Source organism: Nematolebias whitei, chromosome 5 (assembly GCF_014905685.2).
Source record: "Nematolebias whitei isolate Nwh7 chromosome 5, NemWhi1, whole genome shotgun sequence".
In the NCBI taxonomy this organism is placed as follows: domain Eukaryota; kingdom Metazoa; phylum Chordata; class Actinopteri; order Cyprinodontiformes; family Rivulidae; genus Nematolebias; species Nematolebias whitei.
In genome coordinates, this window is record NC_056502.1 from 3,515,570 (window position 1) to 3,539,600 (window position 24,031).

At 41.0% G+C, this 24,031-nt stretch overlaps 1 protein-coding gene across 2 annotated transcripts; it reads right to left on the reverse strand.

The window, feature by feature from the left end:
* Positions 1–482: 482 nt before the first annotated feature.
* On the reverse strand, positions 483–23,740 carry sept7b (septin 7b). Of its 2 annotated transcripts, XM_037676071.1 has the most exons (15): positions 23,656–23,740; positions 22,278–22,279; positions 21,591–21,693; positions 20,048–20,154; positions 18,558–18,658; positions 18,299–18,433; positions 14,555–14,672; positions 13,501–13,593; positions 13,319–13,415; positions 11,693–11,744; positions 11,431–11,559; positions 10,326–10,346; positions 6,596–6,731; positions 6,084–6,226; positions 483–1,520 (listed from the first exon to the last, which is right to left on the reverse strand). In XM_037676071.1, exons 1-15 carry the CDS (start codon positions 23,657–23,659, stop codon positions 1,481–1,483), a joined length of 1,281 nt encoding a protein of 426 aa, XP_037531999.1. In that variant the 5' UTR covers positions 23,660–23,740; the 3' UTR covers positions 483–1,480. The 2 variants fall into 2 exon arrangements, with proteins under 2 accessions (XP_037531999.1, XP_037532000.1); XM_037676072.1 differs by lacking the exon at positions 10,326–10,346 and having other exon boundaries at positions 1,481–1,520.
* Between the last annotated feature and the right edge of the window lie 291 nt (positions 23,741–24,031).

The window sequence follows — 24,031 nt, forward strand, 5'->3', positions numbered from 1 at the left end:
TACAGCAACTTGATGTAAAATTTTAACTAAACGAGCACGTTGAAACAAAATTATTTACTTTCAGGGCAGAAATTTCAAACCTTCATAGGCCTGATGGGTAAAAGGAACTTTGACTATCACGGTAAATATTCCAACTTTGGATGTTTTTTTAATTTAATTGACCTGGTTAATAAAACTGACTTCATCCCCTGCAGGAGCCCCGTGAGGATGAGGATGGAAGCAGACAGAGGAAGAGTCCATAAAAAAATAAAAACATTCCTCATTAGGTGCATGTCAGACCTCTGGTCAGTTTTGATGATCTAACGCCAACAGCGACATCTAGTGGTAGATTTGTAAACTACGTCACCATCAACAAACCATCTCACTCCTAAATACCATCACATGTTTATTAAGTGACATTGTACATTACAAACAAAAATAAAATTAAAAATACAGAGATGGAGTACATAGCCAAAGCAAAAAAAAAAAAAAAAAAGTGGTGTCAGCTCTTCATTTCCCACTGATCCGTTTCGGCAGAGTACGTTTTATTTATTATTTAAAGCCTCCAGAACGACTTGTACACAAGTTGGACAGAGGACGCTGCTGTCAGTCTGTGAGGTTTTTATCTAAACATACAAAAGAACTTCAGCTGGCTCGGCATATATATATAAAAATAAACTAAAGTGAAGTATAACACTTACGACAATATAAATGGTGGTCCAAGGCTAGAAGAAATAACTAAACAGTTGTTACAATTCAGAAAACAACAACAAACTTAAGCCGTTTTTGGTAAGTTTATAAAAAGGCCCGAGGTGCGTTTTATTGTTTTATCTCAGATTATATGTTGACATTTTAAGCAGCTGCACTGACAGCGTGAAGGTTTCAGGTTCTCGAATCAAAGCATGAAGATTTAGTTCATTAATGCACGAGTTTGGGTCAAATTTTCCAAACACTGTTGCGTTTTTTTCTTCCTGTAAACATAAAATCCAACAGAAACTGATTGTACAACGGTCAAAAACAACGCGCGAGCATTTCGTTTGGGACTTTGCTCTCCATAAATCTGTACACGCCGGTCATTTCAAAGCAACGGTGGGGATGAAAGAACGAGCAGGAGGTGGACGTGGGGGCAGTATTTTGTTAAAACTAATAACGTCAATAAGAATTAAAACAAGAGGAGTTTGGCCTTACAGAAGCGGGGGTGATTTTGTCTTCTTCTGTCGTTAACACATTCCATGATCATGGTGACGAGGAGTCCTGAGGCGGGTCGGGCGGTTCTGGCTGTACACGCAGACCCCCTCCACCTCTTACAAAAGCAAAAAATGCCCCCCCCCCCCGTACTCCCTCTAGTGGCTGGGAGAAGGTGGAGCACGGGGGAGGTTGGGGGAGAGAAGGGATGGTGACGTCAGGTCCACACGCTGGTGTTCTGACCGGCATCGTTGGCAAACAGAAACAACTCAAGGTGGGGGGGGGGGGGGGGGGGGGGGGGTCCTGCAGAGTGTCTTTAGAAGATCTTGCCTTTCTTTTTGTTTTTCTCCAGAGTCCTGCAACAGAAGAACACAAACATTTAACATGGTCCGCCCCCTTCTTACGTCGGCTACGTTCACTCTGCAGGCAGAAGTGGAACAAATCTGGTTTTTTGTTTATATGACAATCGGAACGGAACAAATCCAATTTCTTTCAATCCCACCCAGATCTTTTTGTGGCACCTCAGGATAAAAACCTGATTACGATCACGTCACATTTCATTTGAGCGTACGGGTCCAAATATTAAAGATCCCGACGTCATGCAGTTTAAAGCTTGTAACTCCGTGTCTACAGCTACAGAACACAAGTCCAGTTGGTTGAATGAATATTGTCGTGTCTGGGATTATGGAGATTACACAAACATAAGACACCAACAGTGGACGACTTGTTGTAGCGTGATGGGATTGGTACTTTCAGTACGTCACCATCGTTCCAGAAGGGCAGTTCTGCACCGGAGCAGGCAGGAAGGCTCAAGGTTCTGTCAGTCACATCACATGTGGTACATGAGGTGGAATGAAACTGTGTACTCGAGGGAAGGGAAGTTTGTACGGGAACAAACAGAGGACAATTTCAATGATTCTCTGCATTTAACCCATCACATGTGAGACACAACCAGGTGGAGCAGTGGGCAGCTATGCAAGCGCCCGGGGAGCAATTAGGGATTAGGTGTCTTGCTCAGAGACGCCACGACATGTGGAAATGACTGGGAGTCGAACCTGGGACTTTCTGGTGCCAAGTCGGCTGCCCTACTTCTACCCCATCTCAGCCCCTCGAGGTCCCAGTTACACCCAAAAATAGTAAAAATATAAAGTATAAAAAAAGAAACTGTATAAAAGGATCCAAGATGTACGCTCAACAATAATAATGTAAAATAATATGGTGTATTAACTGGGAGGAGACCAGATCAAATGGAAACATCGGACGAAACAATCACGTCAGATAAAGATTTCAGAGGTCCGTCACGTCGTCTTCTGTGGGACACTTCAGGGCTGTGGGCTGCTCAGCCTGCAGTGAGATGGAGGACGCATTTAAAATATGAAGGAGCGCCCACGCGCTGCAGTGAGAACGTAGCTTTGACCGTCTCAGGGTGAGAAATGATGGCGTCACAGACGTTCTGGTCAAACCTGTGAACATAACGATCGATGTCGAGTGCGAATGACTCTCAGCTACTACCACGTCAAACCTTAGCTCAACGTCTGTAAAACGGAGTTAGAGCTCGCTCTGTGTTCGCTAAAGCTGGTTAGCTGTGGTTGCCATCTTGAATTGGGTATTTAAATTTCCAGCTCGTGAATTCTGCCTCTCTCTGCTTCCTGCTCTTCAAATTAAAAACTAATAAACTTAAGTTAATAAACTCAGCTTCTGGTCCAAAGTTCAGTCAGATCATATGGACAGTTTCTTTTTTTGTTGAGACGTTTCGTCTTTCATCCAAAGGACTTCATCAGACCGAGGAGCCACAACAAACTCAGTCCCACAAGCAGCACTCTCATAGTGGACCAACCAGTTTGCTGGTGATAAGATGGTTTCTGGGGCCCTCCCTCTCCCCCCTCGACTCCTCTGAGGCAGCCATGGCCAAAGTGGTTCAAAACATCAAAGTCCATGCTCAATAATCCAGGTCAAAATCCAACAAAGTTCAGTCAGTTCATCTGGACGGTTTCATTTTTAGTTGAAACGTTTCATCCTTCATCCAAAGGACTTCATCAGTCCAAGGCTTCTGGTCATTAATCCATCTGTCCACAAAGTTTTTTTTTTTTTTGGGGGGTGGGTCTGAAAATTTTACCTCCCACCCTTGGAGTTATGCTCTAAAGTCACTTTTACTCCTCGGGCTCTAAACGAACATTTAGGCCCTGTTTTTATATTTTATTTAAATTTTCGCTAAAGTTTTTCAAACGTTTCAGTGACTGATAACAGAACAGTAAATAAATAAATAAGCAGGAATCTTCATTTTGATCTTTCTAAAAACATGAGGTTCACCAACAACTCTTTACATAAAAACAACCGAGACAAAGAAGTGAAAAAAGGAACGCTGTGAATCCTTTATGGTTCAGCAAAGTTTTAATTACCGGTAATTAACTGATCACCAGTTAATGTGATGATAGCAGTAAAAAAAAAAAAAAAAAACATCTAAAGACTAGGGATGCACAGATCCACATTTTTTTTTACTTCCGATCCCGACACCTAAATGTAAATATCGTCCGATACCGATCCAGTTCCGATACATGATCATCATTGATTTTATATGAGGCTGTAATAATCTGCTCTCAAGTACAGTTTGTACAAATATATTCATGCATGTCCAAAAAGGCAACTTAAGGTAAGTTTTATTAATGTTGGATAAGTTTTAAAGTTAGAATTAAATTCTAACACAAAACATGTTTATTTTTATTCATAGCTTTAAAGTGGATATTAAAGTGATTAATTTAAGTAATGTTTAGTTATTTTATATTTTTTAAATAAGGGGCAGATATAAGATTTTTCTTCTTTCTGCACTCTTCAATGTTTTCTTTGTGATTTTTTTTTATCGTTTCTTTTAAATGAATGAATTAAATAAAATAAAATGTTAAATGGCTTCATGACACCTGCTAAGTTCATGGCATAAAAAAAGACATGTTCCTGTTTAGTATTTTACATCACTTTATAATGTAACAGTTTCTGTTTCGTATATATATATATATATATATAATTTTCTTGTAATTTTCAAATCACGTTTTTTTTATGATTGTTTACTGTTGTACTGATAAATATCTCCTGGAGGGTAAACTAGATCTTGGCTGCAAGTATCAAGCTGTGAAATCCTTCCTTTTCTACAACTGATAGTGGTTGGTCATTAATTATGATGAAGTTTAGCAACTTCTCTGTAAACATTTGAGCTCCGTGGTTTCAGCGACGTCTTCTTGTTCATTCCACAGCAAGCAGTCTGATCTCGGTCAGCCCCGCTCAGTCTGTCCCTCTCAGTCGGTCCCTCCTCCGACACGGACAGACTGAGCGGGTCAGACTGAAATCAGACTGCCTTCTCCGGACTGAACAAAAATAACAGACCGCTGAAGCCACGGAGCTCGAATGTCCAACGTAAAACTAACTTTATCGTGGTTTAATGTGGCGCTATGTCTCTGCAGACAGTGCACGTTGCTCTTGTTTTGTGGTGTTTAGTGTAAAATACTTCCACACAGCAACATGTTTAGATGAAAAGTTTGTTAGCTGTTAGCCACAGTGCTGCTAACTCAGTCCTCACGTTGTAGCTGCTGCAAACTATGAACTGGATTGTCAGACTGGGGGTTACAGGGGCGTCACTCTCCTCAGCCTCCATGGTAAGGTCTGTTCAGGGGTACTGGAGAAGAGAGTCTGATCACTGGTCGAACCTCAGATCCAGGAGGAACAATGCAGGTTCTGTTCTGGCTGTGGAACACTGGACCAGCTCTTTACCCTCACTAGGGTCCTCGAGGGGTCATGGGAGTTTGCCCATCCAGTCTACATGCATTTTGTGGACTTGGAGAAGGTGTCTGACCACGTTCCTCGGGGTACACTGTGGGGGGTGGGCTGTTCGGTTCCTGAGTTTGGTTCTCATTGCTGGTAATAAGTCAGACCCCTTCAGGGTGGGAGTCGGACTCCACCAGAGCTGCTCGTCACAGATTCTGTTCAGAACTTTTATGGACAGAACTTCTCGGTGCAGCCAGGGGGTGGAGGGAGTCCGGTTCGGTGGTCTCAGGATTCACCTCTGCTCTTTGCAGATGATGTGGTCCTGTTGGCGTCATCGTGCCTTGATCTTCAGCTCTAACTTGAACGGTTCACAGCCGAGTGTGAAGCGGCTGGGATGAGAACCAGCACCTCCAGATCTGAGGCCGTGGTCCTCAGTCAGAAAAGAGTGGATTGTTCTCTTCAGGTCGAGGGTGAGGTTCTGCCTCAAGTGGAGGAGTTCAAGTATCTCAGAGTTTTGTTCATGAGTGAGGGAAGAATGGAACGTGAGATTGACAGACAGATTGGTGCAGCGTCTGCAGTATTGTGGACTCTGTACTGGTCTGTTGTGGTGAAGAGGGAGCTGAGCTGTAAGACAAAGCTCTCTGTTTACTGGTCAGTCTACGTTCCTCCCCTCACCTCTGGTCATGAACTCTGGTAGAGACTGAAAGAATGAGATTGTGGATCCAGGAGGTTGAAATGAGTTTCCTCTGCAGGGTAGCTGGACTCTCCCTTAGAGACAGGCTGAGAAGTTCATTTATCAGGAGAAACTCAGAGTAGAACCACTGCTCCTCCACATCGAGGAGCCAGTTGAGGTGGTTCATCTGGTAAGGATGCTTCCTGGGTGCCTCCCCAGGGAGGTGGAACCAGAATGAACCTTTGTGCTCAGTATATGTGGACAGAGAATTATCGCCACCTACGTGTTGATGGATTTTGCAACGATCCAGGAAGTAAACGGCTCGTGAAAGTGCCGTTCAGAGCAGGGTTCAAACAAGAAATGAGGTTGTTTGTAGTTTTATTTATAAGCAGCATTTTTATGTAAAGTGCAGAAAAAAAGTTAAATTATTTTAGGAAATTGAGATGAGGGTAACCCTGAAGCTGAAATCAGATTTAAAGTGAGTCTGCTGTACCTGGAGGCCTCCAGTTTCTGCTGCTCCAGCCTCTGTTGGGTCTCCCAGTTTACCCTCTCCTCCTCGAAGACGCGCCTCTTCTCCTCCAGCTCCTTGTGCTGAGCCTCCAGGTTCTTCTTCATCTGCTCGTGACGCCTCTGAAGCTGTAGGTGAACGGGAGAGAGGAGGGCGTCAGCTGGAAGCACGACTTTATAAACCTGGAGGACCTTCATTTGTTCTGCGGTATTAGATTTTACAAAACACTACTGGTTTGGACACCTCTCAGTTTTTATTAAATCTATACTTGGTTAATAAATCATCCTTTTTTTAATGAACTTTTCATCCCAGTGGCTGTTGTTGAGTAACTGACCAATTAGAAGACTCAAGTATAAACCAGAACATTCGTTACGACTAATTAAGCACGTTTTCTCTCGCTCGTCTAACCACAAACACACGTCAGCACAACAGGAAGGAAGCAGCGTCGTTGAACGTGCGTGCGTGTGTGTGTGTGTGTGTGTGTGTGTGTGTGTTACCTCTGCTTCAGAGTCTTTCAGCTTCTGCACCTTCTCCTTGACTTTCATCTCAAACACCTGCTCCATTTCCATCTCCATCTTCTTCATTTTGGCCACATGCTCCCGCCTCTCCTCCTCCATCTGGGCCAGAGGACTCCTGAGGAGGAGTCAGGTGAGCGTGCGCACAAAACAAGCAGAACCACACACGGGTTAAGAAAACAGACGTGAATAACTGCACACAAACTCATATTTGTTTCCTGTCCTCTTCAAACAGTATTTGAGCGAGCAGAAGGGAGCAGCGACCTGCTGCAAACCAAAGTTTCACCCACCTGCGTACAGATCCTTCAGCAGAACCTTCTAAACTGAGTAAAGGATTCATTTTTGCACAACTTTTTACCATAATAAAACCTTTTCTTCCATTTAATCTGCTTCCTGTCTCTTCTAGTTACTTTTTCTAAAGATCCGTTTCCAAACATTTTAAGGTTTAGTTCCTCGTGGGGACTCTGCAGACCATCAGGAGCTGCCTGGATGATCATCAGTAGGTAACTGGACTCTGGTTCTTTCTTTCTGATCTGATGCATTTAATCTATGTTCATATTTCATTTCATGGTTCATCTTCCTCCCAGAATCCTCCTCCGTCACATCAACTCTCTGCATCTCCTTCACTACACCCATGGACCTTCTCTAACTTTGTCTCTAAACCTGAGCTGTCCCTCTGACGGACTCATTTCTCATTCTGTCCATTTTGGTCTTTCCAAATGAGAATCTGAAGATCTTCATCTGCACTTCCTGTCTTAGTGTTAGGACACCTTCAGTACCTCCACTCCTCACAAATTCTGACTGCAGAGCATTCCCCCCACCTCTTCAGACTCTCTTCCACCTGCTCCCACCTTTCACTACAGACTGCAAACATCACATCCTGTGAGACTCCTGTCTGAGCGCTTCTATCCGCTCGTCCATCACTGTTGCACACAAGGAGGGGCTCAGAGTCCCATCATGAGTCCATCAGTCACTCCTACTGCACATCCCAAGTCTGTCTCTGCATGTCCTGAACAAATCCATCATCAAATCATCTAAACTAAAACTTACACACATCAGGTCCTAGTCCTTATAACAGCAAACGTATGGCATGCCTGCTGAGCTGGATATACCTACAATCTGACTCCAACAATTTTCAGTCAGGTCATCTGGACAGTTTCTTTTCTGTTGGTTTTGAACCAGTTTGACACTACAGTCCGACTCTTTACACCACATTAACGGACAGTGGACTAAAGGTTTTATCTAGATGATGGTGATAAACTCGTTTACTTCACCTCTTTTCTTCACCTTTCATCTGCAGACCTCAGGCAGAAGGTTTCTTCTCTTATGAACAAAGTTAAGCTAAATATCATAAATACTTATACTGCGATCAAGTGAAAACACTGACACAAACACATCTACTGTTCTTTATAAGTGAAAGAAACAGGAAGTGGCGTTTAAAGTCTTCGCAGCAGGATGCCTTGATTGTCATGCCGTTTTAAAGAAATACACCACGTGGGAGGTGCAGGAGGAAACCGAAGGAGCAGGTTTTGGAGGTCCAATAAGGTCAGAGCAGGAACAGGAAACACCAGAGTATTTCTGAGACACAGAACGTGAGCGCTGCCATTAGTGAAGATGGTGGATCATTAAATGTTAGTGAAGCTCACCCAGGAGGCGGTCAGCTGCAGTGAACATGTGCAAGTAAGAGTCAGGAAACGTCTGGAGTGGTTGCCTGATCAAAATTAGACGAGCCGCCGAAATGACGGGCACACATTTACGAAGGATTTTATTATTTTTAATTTTTTAGCTCTAATTCACAGCTTTATGATTTTAAATGAGAATCTCAGGCGACTGAAAAATCCTTTTCAATACAAGACTTTTTATTTTGTGCGCAACATCAACAAGTTGTTTGGTTTCTTCCTCTGAACGGCGTTAAAATTAGTGATTCAACTGTTGAAATTCAGCAGCTCTGATCGAACTCTGGAAACAGTTTTGGTTTCATGAAGACCATTTTAAAACTTTAATTATCACCCACCATCAAAAGGCAAAGACAGAATCACTGACACATATTCTAACAGAACGCACCTTTGGTTAAAAAAATAAAATAAAATGCAACTAAAATGAGCTAAAACTTGAAGTGGAAATAGCTGAGTGTCACACATTCGTGGCCTTCAGCCTTAATCTGGGAGCTCCACAGGGCTGTGTGCTGAGCCCCCTGCTCTATGCCCTCAGCACACACGACTGCACCCCTGCTCACCACAGCAACACCATAGTCAAATTTGCAGACAACCCTACAGTGGTGGGGGCTCATCAGTGGGGGGGTGAGACCACCTATAGGGACATGTTTGAATAACTGACTGCTTGGTGCAGGGGGAACAATCTGCTCATCAACACCTCAAAGACTAAGGAGCTGATCATGGACTTCAGAAAATGAAAATGGCGTCCAACCCCTGGTTATAAGCGGAGATTGAGTGGAGAGACTAGATGACTACAATTTCCTGGAGTCCATATTGACGGGAACCAGACCTGGAGCATGAACACCTCTGAACTGCTGAAAAAGGCCCAGCAGAGTCTGGACTTCCTGAGTGCGCTCAGGAGGAACATCACCCAGAGACTGCTGGTGTCTTTCTATCAATACTCCAGAGAGCATCTTAACACACTGCATCACTGGGTGGTGTCTTAGCTGCACAGTGGCTCAGAGGAAAGCGCTCCAGAAAGTTATCAACGCAGCCCAGAAGATCGTGGGCTGCCCTCTTCTATCCCTGGAAGATGTACGCAGTTCCTGCTGCACAGGAAAAGCCCACAACATGTTAAAGGACCCGTGTCACCCTGGACATGTTTGAACCGTTACCATCAGGGAAAAGGTTCAGATCAATCAAGACGAGAACAAACTGATATTAAAATGGTTTTTACCCATCAACCGTTACTGAACCTAACAAAAGCTGTAATAAGAACTGAATACGTGCAAAAATGGACAACTTGTGTAATATCAATCTGCTTGTGTTGCACATTTGGGGTGTTTAAAATCTGTAACTATTACCTTTTATACAATATATATAGTTGCCTTGTTTTATATTACACTGTTTTTACTTGTGCTCTGGGAAGCAAACTCAAATTTCGTTGTACTCGTGTGCAATGACAATAAAGATCTATTCTATTCAGAACGCACGGTCTGAGTGACATATCTCTAAATACCACGTGAGGACGCACAAACAATCCTTAACCCTCAGTCTTTGTATGTTTATTCTTTAAGATGTACGACTTGTTGAAACTCTTTCGATCACATTTTCACTACGTTTAGAAAAGCACCAGAGGATTCAACGCCTGTTTTTATACACTAACAATTTGCTTCTTCTAACAAACAGCTTATCTATCTAAAATATACAGAATTTATTTATTTTTAACTTGGCAGCCACTCCAAACATCTCAAGCTCAGGCCTCAACAAACAAACAAACAAGACTACAGTGAGCACAGTCAGAATCATAAACAGGAAAAATCTGGCCTTGGGGAAAAAATAAATTAATTAATTATCACTGCGCCCGGATGGAAAACTTTGTTCATAAGGAAATGCTGCAAATTAGGTTTCCTCCCGGAAAATATGAAAACTGACAGCGAGAAGTGAGGAGGAGCAGAGCAAAAGGATCAAACATCTGAACAACAAGCGAGGGGAAAAGGAGGAAGGATGCTGAGATCTTAAACAAAAAGGACTGAAAAAAAAAAAAAATCACTTACATTCCTTCAACTGTGTCAAGTCTAAAAAACAAAAACACACAGACACAAACACACAGCATGCAGTGAGCTCATGCACTCAAATAAAAACATCATTAAATGTATTAAGTGACTCAAGCTGCATTTTAATGACACATGGAAACAAAACGTTTCGTTACATCAGCAGCAGCTGTGCTCAGATCTGTGTGTTAGGATCAGCGGTGTGACGAGTTAGACGCTGGCTTAGTTTTACTCGTTAAAAAGCAACAATGGCTTTTAAATTAGAACTTGGTGAAAATTGGAGAAATGATTTGTGCAAAGCAACGATGAGAGGTGACAACAAAAAACATCTCAAACCTCAGTGGAGCTGTGTGTAAATAAAACTGGTTACTTTTTACCAAACAGACAACTAGTGTGAGAAAAGAGCCCAATCTGTGAATTATTTCTTTAACTTGAGTCACTAAAGACAAAAACCATGATTTATTTTATATGATCACTCAAATATAACTGTACAAAGAACTTTCATCAAAAACCTTTTGCCTTAATAATAATAATAAAAAATAAAAAAACAGCTGAAAATTATATTTATCAGGAGTTTTAGCCGTACGTCAACGCTTTCCATCCAGGAGAAATGATTAAATATTAAAATAAATTCAGTTATTGTACGGTTCAAAAGAGAGGAATTGGAGACGAGAACAGCCGATCACCTGCTGCTGCCGTTGGGTTTTGTCTGGTCGGTGCAGTTTGCATAAAAACTAACTGCAGGTTCTGAAGGAGCTGACAAACTGATGCAATGATGACGTGGTCATGTGCGAACAGGGCGCAGCTACCACAACCTTGAATAGTTTTGACCTTCAACACAAACAACTAAAACTCAGCACGATCAATTCTTTAAAACTATTAAAAGAATAATTACGTGAAACTCGAAACCCCCCCCACACACAACAATACAAGTAAAAGCAAAATCTTTATAAAATGAGTTTTGCATTTTTAATTTACCTGCAACCTTTTTGAGTTTAAAAACAAAACCAAGTTTAAAAATAAAAGCGTATCGTCATAAAGGTCCTAATGAGCTCATCCCCCTACGACCGACACCCGCCGGCTCTGCTGGACTCGTGTCAGGACTTACTTGGTGGACAGTTGTCCTTTAGCTTTGTTGTTGTCCACTCCGTTGTAGGTGACAGCGGCCAACTTCCTGCTCCGGTAGTTTTCATAGTGGACGTTGTTGGTCACGTCCTTCAGGTCCTGCATGTGAGTTCTGAGGGTGGACAGAGAACGACACGTCTTTTATAATAAAGGTTCTTTGCGAACGGCTCCATTCAGAAACAATTCAAAGAGTCTAGATGGAAGTAAATATGACACATTCCCCGTAGTCTTTGTATTCTCAGTACCTGATGAGCATGTCCCTGAGGATGGTGAAGTCACAATGGTCACCGTTTTCCACTAAAAGGGATTAAAAGAAACATCTGTTAAACCAAACAAAACAGAGCCTTGCACATTAAATGACATATTAATTTCTGGAGGAGCCAAACATGGCAGTTCTCCACCTGAGGGGGACGTGGGAGTCTAATGTCACGGATAGTCTGGGTGGAGGTTTAACTGCATCAGACAGAGCTGCTTTCACAAGCAGTTGTGTATTTAAGTAGCTAAAATAATTTAAAAATAAACTGCATGTCACTTCGTCTCTCCACCCAAACATATGTGGATCTGCTTCACATCCTCTGCAGCTGCACCCCACACCTCCACCCGAGGTGAAGTCACATTTCAAACCATAAACGACTCCTTTGTGTAAATACCTCAGGTGTGAGGAACTCGCCTGCCTTCGAGCTCATTCAGAGGAAAAACACTCTGTGAGCAAAGTTTAGTTTGTATCAAATATATCCCATAATACAGGGTTTTATGCATCAGGCCGTAATAAAACTGACCAGGTCTTTACCACGTTCTAAAACCGTATGACCCACTTTGGTCCAAGCTTCAGCTGCCGGACCGTGACTCGAGAAATGTTTGGGTCCACGGAGATCGACTCAAAAGGTCCAGCGGCTGCAAAACACGCCCAGATCATCAGCCCTCCACCGCCGTGCTTCACAGATGCCATAAGGTGTTGGTGATGACATGTGTTTGCTGCTGTGCATTATGGGTAAATGCATCTTCTTCCGTCTCATTTGTCCAAAGGATGTTGACTTAAAGGTCTTGTGGTTCATTCAGGTGAAATGTTAACAACCTTAGTTGTGTCGTCATGTTGTTTTGGAGAGAAGAGACTTTTGTCAGCAACCCTTCCAAACATGCCAGACTCGTTCACTCGCTCCAATTATCCTCTCATGAACTTTGACCTTTTAACTGAGGCCTGTGTCGAGTCTGAGATGAAGCTCATGGGCTATTTTGTCAATCCTCTGAGCATTACACGGTCTGACCTTTCGGGTGATTTTGGTGAGACATCCACTGCTGTGAAGATTAGCAGCGGTCTTAAAATATTTTCCACTTGAGAACAATCCTCCGTAGAAGAATCAACTTCAGTTACAGTGGGTATATTGGTAGAAGGATGTTAGAAAAAGACAGAGGAGATCTATGGATGCAGTTAGAGGACATGGAGGTAGTTGGAGTGAGGACAGAGGATGCAGGGGACAGAGTGAGATGGAGGTGGATGACTCGCGGTGCAGACCCCTGAAGAGGAAAAAGCCAAAAGAAGAATCAACTTAAATTTATTTAGAAATGACCTGCAGCCCTTCCCAGACTGACGGGCTGCAACAGGTGCTTGTTTAGGGTCATTGCTGATGTCTTTCCAGTTTGACATTGTGTTCTGAACCAGTGCTGCTGGTGGAATTTGTTGTGTTTTTGTACACTTGAAGGTTAAATTTGAATACTTGTAGAACCTGGTTAAGCTCAGACCATTTTAACATGTCCCAACACATAAAACTACCGTATATTTTAAAAAGGGTGGTCTTTCTCTTCCCAGTGACTTTTTATTTAAATCTGTACTTTCAAACAACTTTATTAACATTTTAGTTGAACATTTGTACCTTCTGCGACCCCCCAGGGGTATTGCCTGCCTCTCACCCTCTTGCCGTTCACCTCGATGATGGTGTTGCTTCCTACCACAGCCAGCGGCAGCTTGTCCTGGCAAAACAACGAGCGTTCCTTCAAAACCCGGAGCTTTCGACACACAAACTGCAACATAGGTGTGACTTGTCAAACCGCATACTTTAATCTTCTTCACCAGCCTGTTTTCTTCTTCGTCATCTGTCTCGGGAAACTCGTATATCTTGATTTTGTGCTCTTGGATTTCTCTCATGATCTTTGAAGGAGAGAGAAGTTGTTTAAAGGACTCGAGCAGGTGGAAATGGTTAAACAAACTAGAGCGGTTACATTTATTTTATACTGATCCCTGCCAACAATAAGTTAACCACACGGTCTTAAACAGCTCCGCTTTAAGTCTGGGTGGACGGATCAGACGGCACCTGCAGCCATGTCTTAGGATCCACTGAGGGATGGACCTTTACAAGAGATCCTTCCTGTCTACAGCATCAGTATCTAGAACATCTCTTCATGAAACGAGGATAACGAGTTACAACAACAAATAATTTCCCTTTGGGATTAATAAAGTATTTTTGAATTGAATTGAATTAAAATTCAGTCTCAAAATTTAACGAAGTGAGAAATTAGCATCGTGAACATGGGCTTACAATCTGCTTCCCTTCAGTCTCTATGCCAACTGTTGATCAGCGGACTAATTAAGAGTTTTCTGACGCATCGTGACTTCACCATCTGACGTGAGATTCTAGGATTCACTTTAAAATATGTGTATTTGTTTTAAAATCTTTGAATCATCTTGCCCCACCCTACATTTCTGAACTTCTACATTCCTACAAACGCAGCTGCTCACTCAGCTCAGCTGCTCCCGTCACTAAAACAAGACTCAAGCTCTGGGGGGGGGGGGGGTCATGTTTAATTTCTACCTTTAACATGAGCTTTCACTAAAAAAGTCTAGTTTAATTTTAGCCTAATAGTCTTGAAAGGGTAGACGTTTTCTCTCCATCTAGTCATCTTGTCAAAACCTACAAAACGTGTCACACAAACAAAAACAACAAACTTCCATTTTGTATCTTCAGCAAACGATGCACCACCAAAGAGCCTGTTCTGCATTTGGTTTGGTTTTTCATAAATACCATTGCAATCATACCGACGAGCAGCGCAAAGAAAACAAAAATAAACGGCCCTCTGAGATCGTTCCCCCTGCAGCTGTGGAAACCACTGACCTGCTTCTTGAACTGTTGGCATTCCTCCGGGGTGAGAGTGTCTGCTTTGGCGATCATCGGGATGACATTGACTTTCTCATGCAACCGTTTCATGAACTCGATGTCCAAGGGCTTCAGTCTGCGGAGAGATAAGGTTTCAGCCATCAATTAAACCTCATCCGATAAACATTGTCTGACTGCATCGACTCTCCAACCTACACATCTATCAATCTTAATCTTCACCAGCCTGTGAAACCATGATGTGAATTTATGAGTTTTCTTTTGTATTTTCAGAGGATTAAGCAGAAAATTCTGAGCCTGACTGGCTTATTGTGGGTGTAGATTTGATGACAGTTTCTTGGTCAGCTCCTTCTCAGACAGGACAAACATAAAACTGAGCTAAACTAAATATAGGAATCTGGGAAGCCCGACTGATGTTTGCCATGTTTAAGGAAATGATCTTAAAGTCATGAGAAAGCACAGCGATCTCTGGATAAATAACATTTACCAAGAAAGTCTGATTGATTAGTAGCTTTGCATTCATAAAATAAGAACACGTTATCTTTAATTTTGTTTTATTTCAGGGAAAAGTCTCTGCCCTGAAGCTTTCAGAAGTTGGAGCAGACTGGATCAGCAACAACAATAAGCCATTTATCCAAATTTATCTGAAAGAGTAGCAACAATAAAATGAGCTTAACTGATATCACCCATCAACAGTTTGCATTAAAGACAGCAACATTTTATAATCATCATAAAAGGTCAAATAAAGTTTTATAATACACTAAACAAACGCCAGCTGATTAGCAGCAGACATTATTCCACAACAGAGAAATAAAATAAACCAAATATTAATCATTCATGCCTGGATGGCTCAACAATATTTAACTAAAACGAGAACAGAACACAACGGTATTTATGCATTTACATTATCGTCTTCCTGCTTTGAATATTTGGTGTGACGTTTGCAATCTAACTACTTCTGCAGTTTTGCACAATGTTAGCCGTTAGCTTATCAAAACGCTCAGCTCCATCAGGTGCCGTGACTTTTGTCGTTTTATAACTTTTATTCTTTTCAAAACATTTCACTTGATTTACAAATATTTTCCCGATAGAAAAACATCGAGATCTCTTCAATTCCTTAAAAAATATTGATGTGTTTGAAATCTGCTTTAGCTACTGGCTGGTTTTGTCTTCTTATGTTACGTTAAGCTACTTTTAACATTTAGCCATCGTTTTGTTACTTTAAGTCTGTTGCTACCGCTTTGTTACTTTTTGCCTTTAACTAGCATCTTGCTGATTTTAGCCTTTAGCAAGCTTGTTGCTACTTTTAGCCACCTTTGCACTACTGGTACTTTCATGTTTATCGTTCTGCTACTTTTAGCATTTAAATACAGTTCTGCCACTTTTGCTTTTTTTAGCTAGATTTTTTCTTACTTTTAGCTTTTAGCTACCATTCTGCTTTTAACTCACATTTTTCTTATATTTATTTAGCCTTTGAATTACTTTTAGCTAGCATTTTGCTGCTTTTAGTTTTAGCACATTTCTGCCAGTCATTCAGCGCTCACTACTGTAAAATGCAGTTTTTCTAGATTTGCCTAAAAGCTTAAATTTCAGGAAATGATGCCTGAATATCTGCAGCTCGCCCACCCTTCACTTTACATAAACAGACAATTCAGAGTTGAGCTAAAAACAAGCCGCCGGGTCGAACAGCCGCCAGCCTTAATTAGACACGTCGCAGATTGACGTCTACTCAGAATCACTGTCGAGTCCAAACAAGCCCAAATAAAAACCTCTGTTATACATGATCTGTTTCAGTGAGATGACACGTATTTAAGTAAAATCTGATTTAAATTTAAAATAAGAAGCAGACAGAAAGTATGTTATTAAAAAGCTTGCAGGATTATTTTTAACTATACCACAGCAGATAACATGCTAAACTAAAATATAATTCAGACATAATAAACTAAATATAACAGCAAAACTATTTTATTGTTGCATTTCTTTTAAATCTTTGCCAGAAAAATTTAATATTTAATACATAATTAAGCCACAACAATATAACCTTAATGAGGTGAAATTAGTAAAATGACATACTCGTTGCTAAACAAGCTTCCTTCTATTACAAAGGGTTTAATACTTTTTATAATAAATACATTAATAGGTTTTAAGACCTACAAACACTCCTAGTTAGGATTAAGATATCGGAGCCAATGATTAAATCTCTGTATTTTTTTAATTTATTTTTAAATATGATGCTTGTACAAACTTGAATGTTTATTTTAAACTTGTACTAGTTGTGAGGTTTTAAATGAACTGTCCTTTACAAATTATGACTCTTATGAGTTTAACCCCAAAAACATTAAGGATAACAGGTCTTACCCTTTGAAATGATACAAATACTTGATGCATGCTCAATACAAATACTTATTAAATATTAGGATGAAAATGGGAAAGTAGTTTTACTTGTGGGGAAAAAGGAAAAACTAAATACCTAATTTAATACTAATAGGCACATTCTTGGGTCTAAAGAGTGGTTCAGTATTGTGTAAAAGAATAATGAGCTTTATTTGTTCTTTTAAAAATGTATTTGATACTTGGTTAGTTCACATGAACAGCTCCGAGTCAAGCTGCTGCTCTCTGGTAACAGAAAAATATGTGGATAAAAAATAAAAAGTGGTAACCACAGAGCCTCATTTCAAGTCCACCCCCTCCTGCCTTCAAACCCAGAAAGACAACTATTTATGCAGCAACAGCCGAGCCGCCTGCTCATGGTGGAGGTCAGCGTGCTGCTGTGTGGGAGCAGTCAGCCGGCGTGACGAGGGGAGGCGCTCCATGAGAGCATACGGTGCCCATCCTGACGGCTCCAGTCATACATGTGTGGCTACAGAGCACGGGCTTGTACAAACACAACGTCCCAAATAAAAATAAAAACCACGAGGACAGAAGGGAACGGTTGTCGTCTCTGATGAACAGCATGTGTGAACACACAGCGAGCTGTTTGAATATTTACAACAAAACAAAAACAGCACTAAAGCTGCCATTTTAAAGTGAAATAAGCTCATTTACATGAATTTATCTCAGCGTTTCATACAGGAAGGAAGTGAACGTTTAAGGTTTTCAGTTTCTGCTCTTGAACTTGAGTGTTTGAAACTAATTTACTTCTTAGAAGATAAAGTCAGCTTCCCATCTCAGCATTTATAAATTAAATTAAATTAAAAAAAAAGTTGGCTTCTGAATAACAAACATCACAATTAAAATTCCCTGCGGTCATTTGTTTTTTGAAACACTTCGATTTCATCTGCTTGGTATTTTTCCAGCTCTATGAAATCCCCCCCCCCCACTCTAATATGACACAAACTTTAACCCGTATTCTGTTGGCAAACCGACTCCCTCGTGTCGTTAAAGCTTTGTCCAAAAGATACTGCAGGTAGCATCAATAGGAGCACACGTTTACAGAGCAACTAAAGATGTGTAAGGGACACGTTAACAGAAGGTTAAAGCTTTGATATTCTGATTTCTCAAACTGAAGCCGTCACCTTTACTTCTGTGACCTTTGGACCAAAAGTGACCCTGCATTCCCCCTTTACGCTGTCACTCAGCCCACATCCTGTCACTGTTCTCACACTCTTCCCCTCCCAGCCTTTTCCTCTCGCCACAGTCATTTGCATCCTTTACATTCTTCCATCGACGGCCTTTAATTTGAAAATAATTGATGCATCTTACGAGCGTCGTTCTTCCATAAAAAGTGTCATGTTCTGTACTCACCCGTGTCCGGAGGGGGCGATGAAATAAAGGCAGCAGTGGATTCGGCTGTCGGGCATCTGTCGCCTGTTCACACGTGATTCTGAGTTCAGGTAGTCCTCAAACTTGCTGTCTATGTGGTCGATGATCGGCTGCCAGCTGCACAAGACAATTTACACTTTGTTTGAAGAAACAAATATCCACCATTTCTATAAAATGCATGGAAGATTACCAAGAAAGAAGCTACGCATGATCACAGAGATACAAATGTGACAGTGCTCACCAGTTGCTGTTGTCGACAGCATCTCCAAACCCCGGGGTGTCAACTATTGTGAGCAGCAGCTGGACACCACCCTCCTTTATCAACACTTTAGACTGCTCCACCTGAGGAGCGGGAAAAAAAAGAGAATATTAACTTCTGACAAGAACAGCGCATCTCAAAACAAACTGCACTCTCAAAGAAATGCAATCAAAGGTTTTGCATAGCGTGGATGTAAAGTGTGAAATCATTATCCATGGAAGAGGGTATCATTACAGGCAGCATGTTGCAGCAGAAAACATTTAGCAGCGTGCAGCGACATGTCGCCTCACGCTGAGCTTTCAGCTAGCTGTTCTGAGGAACCAGCGTCTCAGGAGATCGCTGCTGTCAGTCACAAATCTGACAGACGGAGTTTAAAAACACAGGACTGCAAACAAAAACACCAAGGTAGAGACGGCACCACCAGAGTCCTTTTTTAACCACGTCAAGGCAGAAGTCCAACAAAACAAACTTTTAAAAGCACATTCAGTAACTTCTGTATACTCAAATGACATCTAAGAAATAAATTGTCCCTACATTTAACACATTATCCATTTGTTCATTTCTTAGTTTTATTCAACTAGCACGTCTTAACCTTAAAACAACAAAAATAGTTGTTTAGAACAAAGACAACATTTTAAAAAGGCAGTAAATTTAAGAAAACATACAAGTTCAATACATTATTATTATAATGAGGAACAAATAGCAAAAAACTACAGTATAGTCAAGAAAAATATAGATAAGAAGTTCATCTAACCCAGTTTTGGTCAGCGCTGCATTAAAAAAAAAAATCAGACAAGTTGTTCATAAATGTTTGTTCCCTCTTGTGATTGGTTCAGACATTTATTGTAAATTGACAAGTTTAGCAACTTCTTTAGTTAATAACTACTTTGCTAGCTGATTGTTGCATCCTCTCAGATTCCTACACGTCGTGTTAATACAATCAAAGAAGGCGTGTTGCAATTCAAGAAGCTCTTCAGATGAACGTAATCAGAGCCCGGAAACTGTTTGGTCCACAAGCACCTTAAATATAGTTATTCTAACCAGGAGTGGAAGGTAAAATATAGTTGTAGATGAGTTACAGACATCTGTATGATTAAATTATCAAATGTTAAATTCATATTGTTAATCTGTGCTGCCACATTTGGAGTCTCAGCAGAGCAGTTAATGTGGGTTACAGAGCTTCCTGTAGTGAAAACACAGTATGTTGCAGTAAATCTGTGCATGTCTAAATGTTTTGTTGGATCTTTCAAACATTTTCCTCAAGGACCCCTGAATATACATCCGTCAATACCAGTTGATGTTATCATAACATGATTGTCTTTATTAATTACTTTTAAAATGTTTGATTCGAGTATAAACTTCCAATAATGAACATTATGCTCGTCGCCTTAGCTTTTCTATGACATTTTCAATGTTAGCATCTACGCTAATTGTTGGTCAGCAGCCTGTAATTAACAGGTTTTTGAGGTTACCTGTACGGTCTTTTTGATTCTGTGTGAAGGTCCGGGATACTCGGCTGAATACAGGTCTGTTAGGAACAGGGAATTGATCAAAGTCGACTTGCCCAGTCCCGACTCACCTGGAAAAAAACAAACATGTTTTAAGAGCACGCCGACTTGTGATCTTTTTGCAGAGGTTAAAATGTCACATTGTAAATAACTGCATATCTGGAATCAAGTGTTAAGGTTTATTGTTGCCATCAGTGGTCAAACAAGGATCATGAGCCTTTCAGGGGATGTGGCCGATCTTTGCCAAAGATATCAATCTATTTGGGTTAAACAGTTAAGGAAACAATGGCTCTTGTTCTGTGTTGCTGACTGGCTGTGTGGTCTGAGTCTTCTCAAGCTTTGCTGACCATTGTGTCCTCTGTTTCCAAGCTCCCAGTGAAAAGAATCATTAGTGGAAATGACCACTGGCACTGCCTGCCTTGGCTCATGGCCAGGAGTCAATATTTAACCAAGCAGTGTTTATACCAGAGTTACAGTCAAAGGGAGACGTGCGGCACTAGCTCGACATATTCGGTGAGGTTTGTAACTACTGTATGTGCTTATTAAATTTACTGCAACACGAAGTGCTGAGAAAGCGCTGAAAAGAGCTGCTCCACAATGAGAGAACAGGTTGTGGGTCACGTGTTTCATCGATGTGCCAGCCACTGACTGATTTCTCTTCCTCTGTTCCTCTTTCACACCCCACCGGTGACACATCGCATGTGGGAACTCTGGGGACACGTGGGCCTGCAGCTAATCAAAGCCAAGAGCAGCTGAATATTGCATGTGTGTGTGTATGTGAGTGAAACAATGGCATGCATTTCAATACCAGAAAGCCCAGAGGATCTCCTCTGCTGTCCTTGTTGCAATGACACTTATTTTTTTAAGCCATTATTCCCAAAATGAAGCAATTTGTCAAAACCCAACTGGCCATTCACAGACTTGGTCACTGTCCAATAGCTTTTACAGCGAAAAGGAGGAAGCAACATCCTACTAATCAAAATAGCACTTGAACACTTTGAAGAAACTGTGCACTGTGAACAAAACATCAAGTTCTTCGATGCCTGTGGAGCACAAACTCTGTGTGTCCCGCCACAGGAAATGGTTTTGACCCTGGGACACGTTTTCCCTCCAAATAGGGCCATGGAATATCTTGGACCGGAGTCAACAGCCACATCCAAGCATTTAAAAAATGTGTGCATTTCTGTTTTGCTGAGTGCAGTTCTAGATAAACTCAAACCAAATGTTTCTTGTCTGTGAGACAGTGTCAAGGCCCTGACAGAGATTAAAGTTTAAACAAAGAGGAAATGCAATGCCCAAATCCTCCATGAGTAAGAAATTAACACTTCAAAGCTGGGGGTCTGTCCCCTGTGCATAAATATCATGTTACACATACATTTGTAATTATATACACATATATTTTAAAGGAACCACAGTAAAGAACCAAAAATGCCAACCGCATAGAAAACAATGAAATGATTCAAGCAAAACAAGAGTAAACGGAGTGCTCAGTGGCGTGTTTTCTTACCCACGACCATCAGGGTGAACTCGAAGCCTCTCTTGACAGACTTCCTGTACACTTGGTTGGGAAGGCTTGCAAAGCCAACATATCCATCCAGGTTCTTTTGTTGCTGTAAAACAGATTTATTTTCTTTATTTTGCATTTCCTATTTTCCTCACAATGGCTAAAATGAACAATCTCAGCCGTAATATTCCACAATACCCCTCCTGAAAACTCCACTTAGCAGATTCAAAGTTGGCCAAAAAATCTAAAATAAATATTGCTAATGTGACCAAATATCTTTACAAATAACAAAAAGATTTATCCGATGGATAATCTAGAACAGTGGCTGAGACATTTTAGTTTATGACCCTCAAATTAATGATGTTAAAGACTTGCAACCTCAAATATCCTGGTTGAACTACACAAACATTGCTTAAAAACGGGCAATGCAACCCAAATTAGTTTAAACTCATTATATCACCTTTTTATTATGATTATTGTCTATTGTAACACAACAATTAAAATATGCCATTTACGATTGTAGACCTCAAACCTGGTGTTTTGTGATCTACAATGATTTAGTTTTGTGTGTCTGGCCTTAAATGTTAAAAGCCAATAAACTTAACCCTTTCTATTTGTATTAAGAAATACATTTTCCAAACATGGGAAAAGCAGTTATTTGGGAAAACAAGCAAGCCCTTTTATACTTACAGCTGTGTTGATCAATGTTGTTCCAGAGTACAGACAAATCCAGTGTTCACGGGGTCACAAAAACAAAACACATGAAAGAAACAGAATCAATAACAAAAACAGAATCAATAACAGGTCATTTGACGAACTATTCTGTCTCCAAGTCCTATTTCCTGAGGCAAGAAGCCTGGGGGAAATTCATTTTGGATCCAAATGATGATAACAACAGGCCAGACTTGTACATATTCCACCCCGCTTGCTCTTTTAATGTCAGCTGTGCCATAAAACAAGGTCCACTCATTGTTGCAGCCTTTTCTTTATGCCCGTGACTAGAAAAGGACTCCTGCTTCTTATGCCAAAACATCTTCTGCCTGCCAACAGCAACCCACATGTTTTCTGTGTGATTCTAGGATTTGATATGCTGATTCGCCTACAGGATCAGTTTGAGTAGTACCACACAGCACACATGACCTCTTCTAGTTGATGGAGAAGAAAAAAAAAAAAAAGAATTGTGATGAAAAGAATTGTGAAATAGGTAACCTAACAACCCATTATTAGTCATCATCTCAGCTGTCATTATCAAATTTCTTTTCCGGCTGTGTTTGAAAGGTTTTGCTATAAGGAAGTTGAGGTACCAGTTCAGTGTGTTTAACATGCAGATTTAAGATGGTTAAAATGATACTTCAGCTCGAAAGAGAAAAAGAAAAAGGGTGCAGTGTGCCCTAACATTGGGTACAAAAGAGCTGAAGTCAAAGCATGAACCATCAGGTGCTAGATCCACTGTAATCCAGATTAGATGGCATCTGTAACCTCCTTATGTCTAACCTGAAATCGTCCAGGTCTGTCTGCCTGTATACTTTAATGCTCAAGTTACTCAAAATCATCGATTTCACTATCACTTCATATCGAGAAGCATTTTGAAGCGACCCTCAGCACATTTCTGCCGACTAATGTGTGACAATTTCTGTAGAAACTCAACAGTTCTGTTTCCTGTTAAATTTGCACGTAACTTGTTTGGAGCTAAATAAGCTAGGTATCCAAAAAAATGTGCCATTTTTCAGGACAATTTTTTAAACACAGCGACGTGAAATCGTAACTGGAGATTAGTATACTCTGCTCGGATAGTTAAAAAAAAGGGTACAGGCGTTTTCTTAATTACTTTGTTACAAAGTAGAAGACAGGAAATGACACTCCCGTTAGGCTATGCAGCCTTAGCGAAGCTAACAAGCAGCTAGCAGCCCATCCAACTGGAGGCGGACTGGGCGTTGGTTGCTCCAACTGTTCAAGCTACACAAACTGTTTAAATAATGTAACCGAATCTAAGTTAAAATATCACCATTATAACTTAAAACGAGATTTTTCGATAAGATGTAAGAAGAGCTGACAGTGGCAGTCTTACCCATAACGTTAACGCTTTCCTGCCGCCTCAACCACCGATCATTCACGAGCCGACATTCCCCCTTCGCGCTACAGCCCGAGTTACGCACAATAAGTTACACAAGACCTCGCGCACTTAAAAGGCATACGACAAAAATTTCACGTAAACTGTACGCGAATGGCAACAAGGGGAGGAACGCGTAATCTCGCGATATCATCAAATTTCTTTGAGTGTCTGTTTGATATCGCGATAATCACAACCGCATCCGTTAATGTGAGGAAAAATATCAAAACATTTTAAATTTCTCGGTGAAATGCTAATTTAGCGTCGATTTTTTTTTTTTAATTTAAACGCGAAATTTGTCCACGTACAGTTACATTTAAATTAATGTGACGTT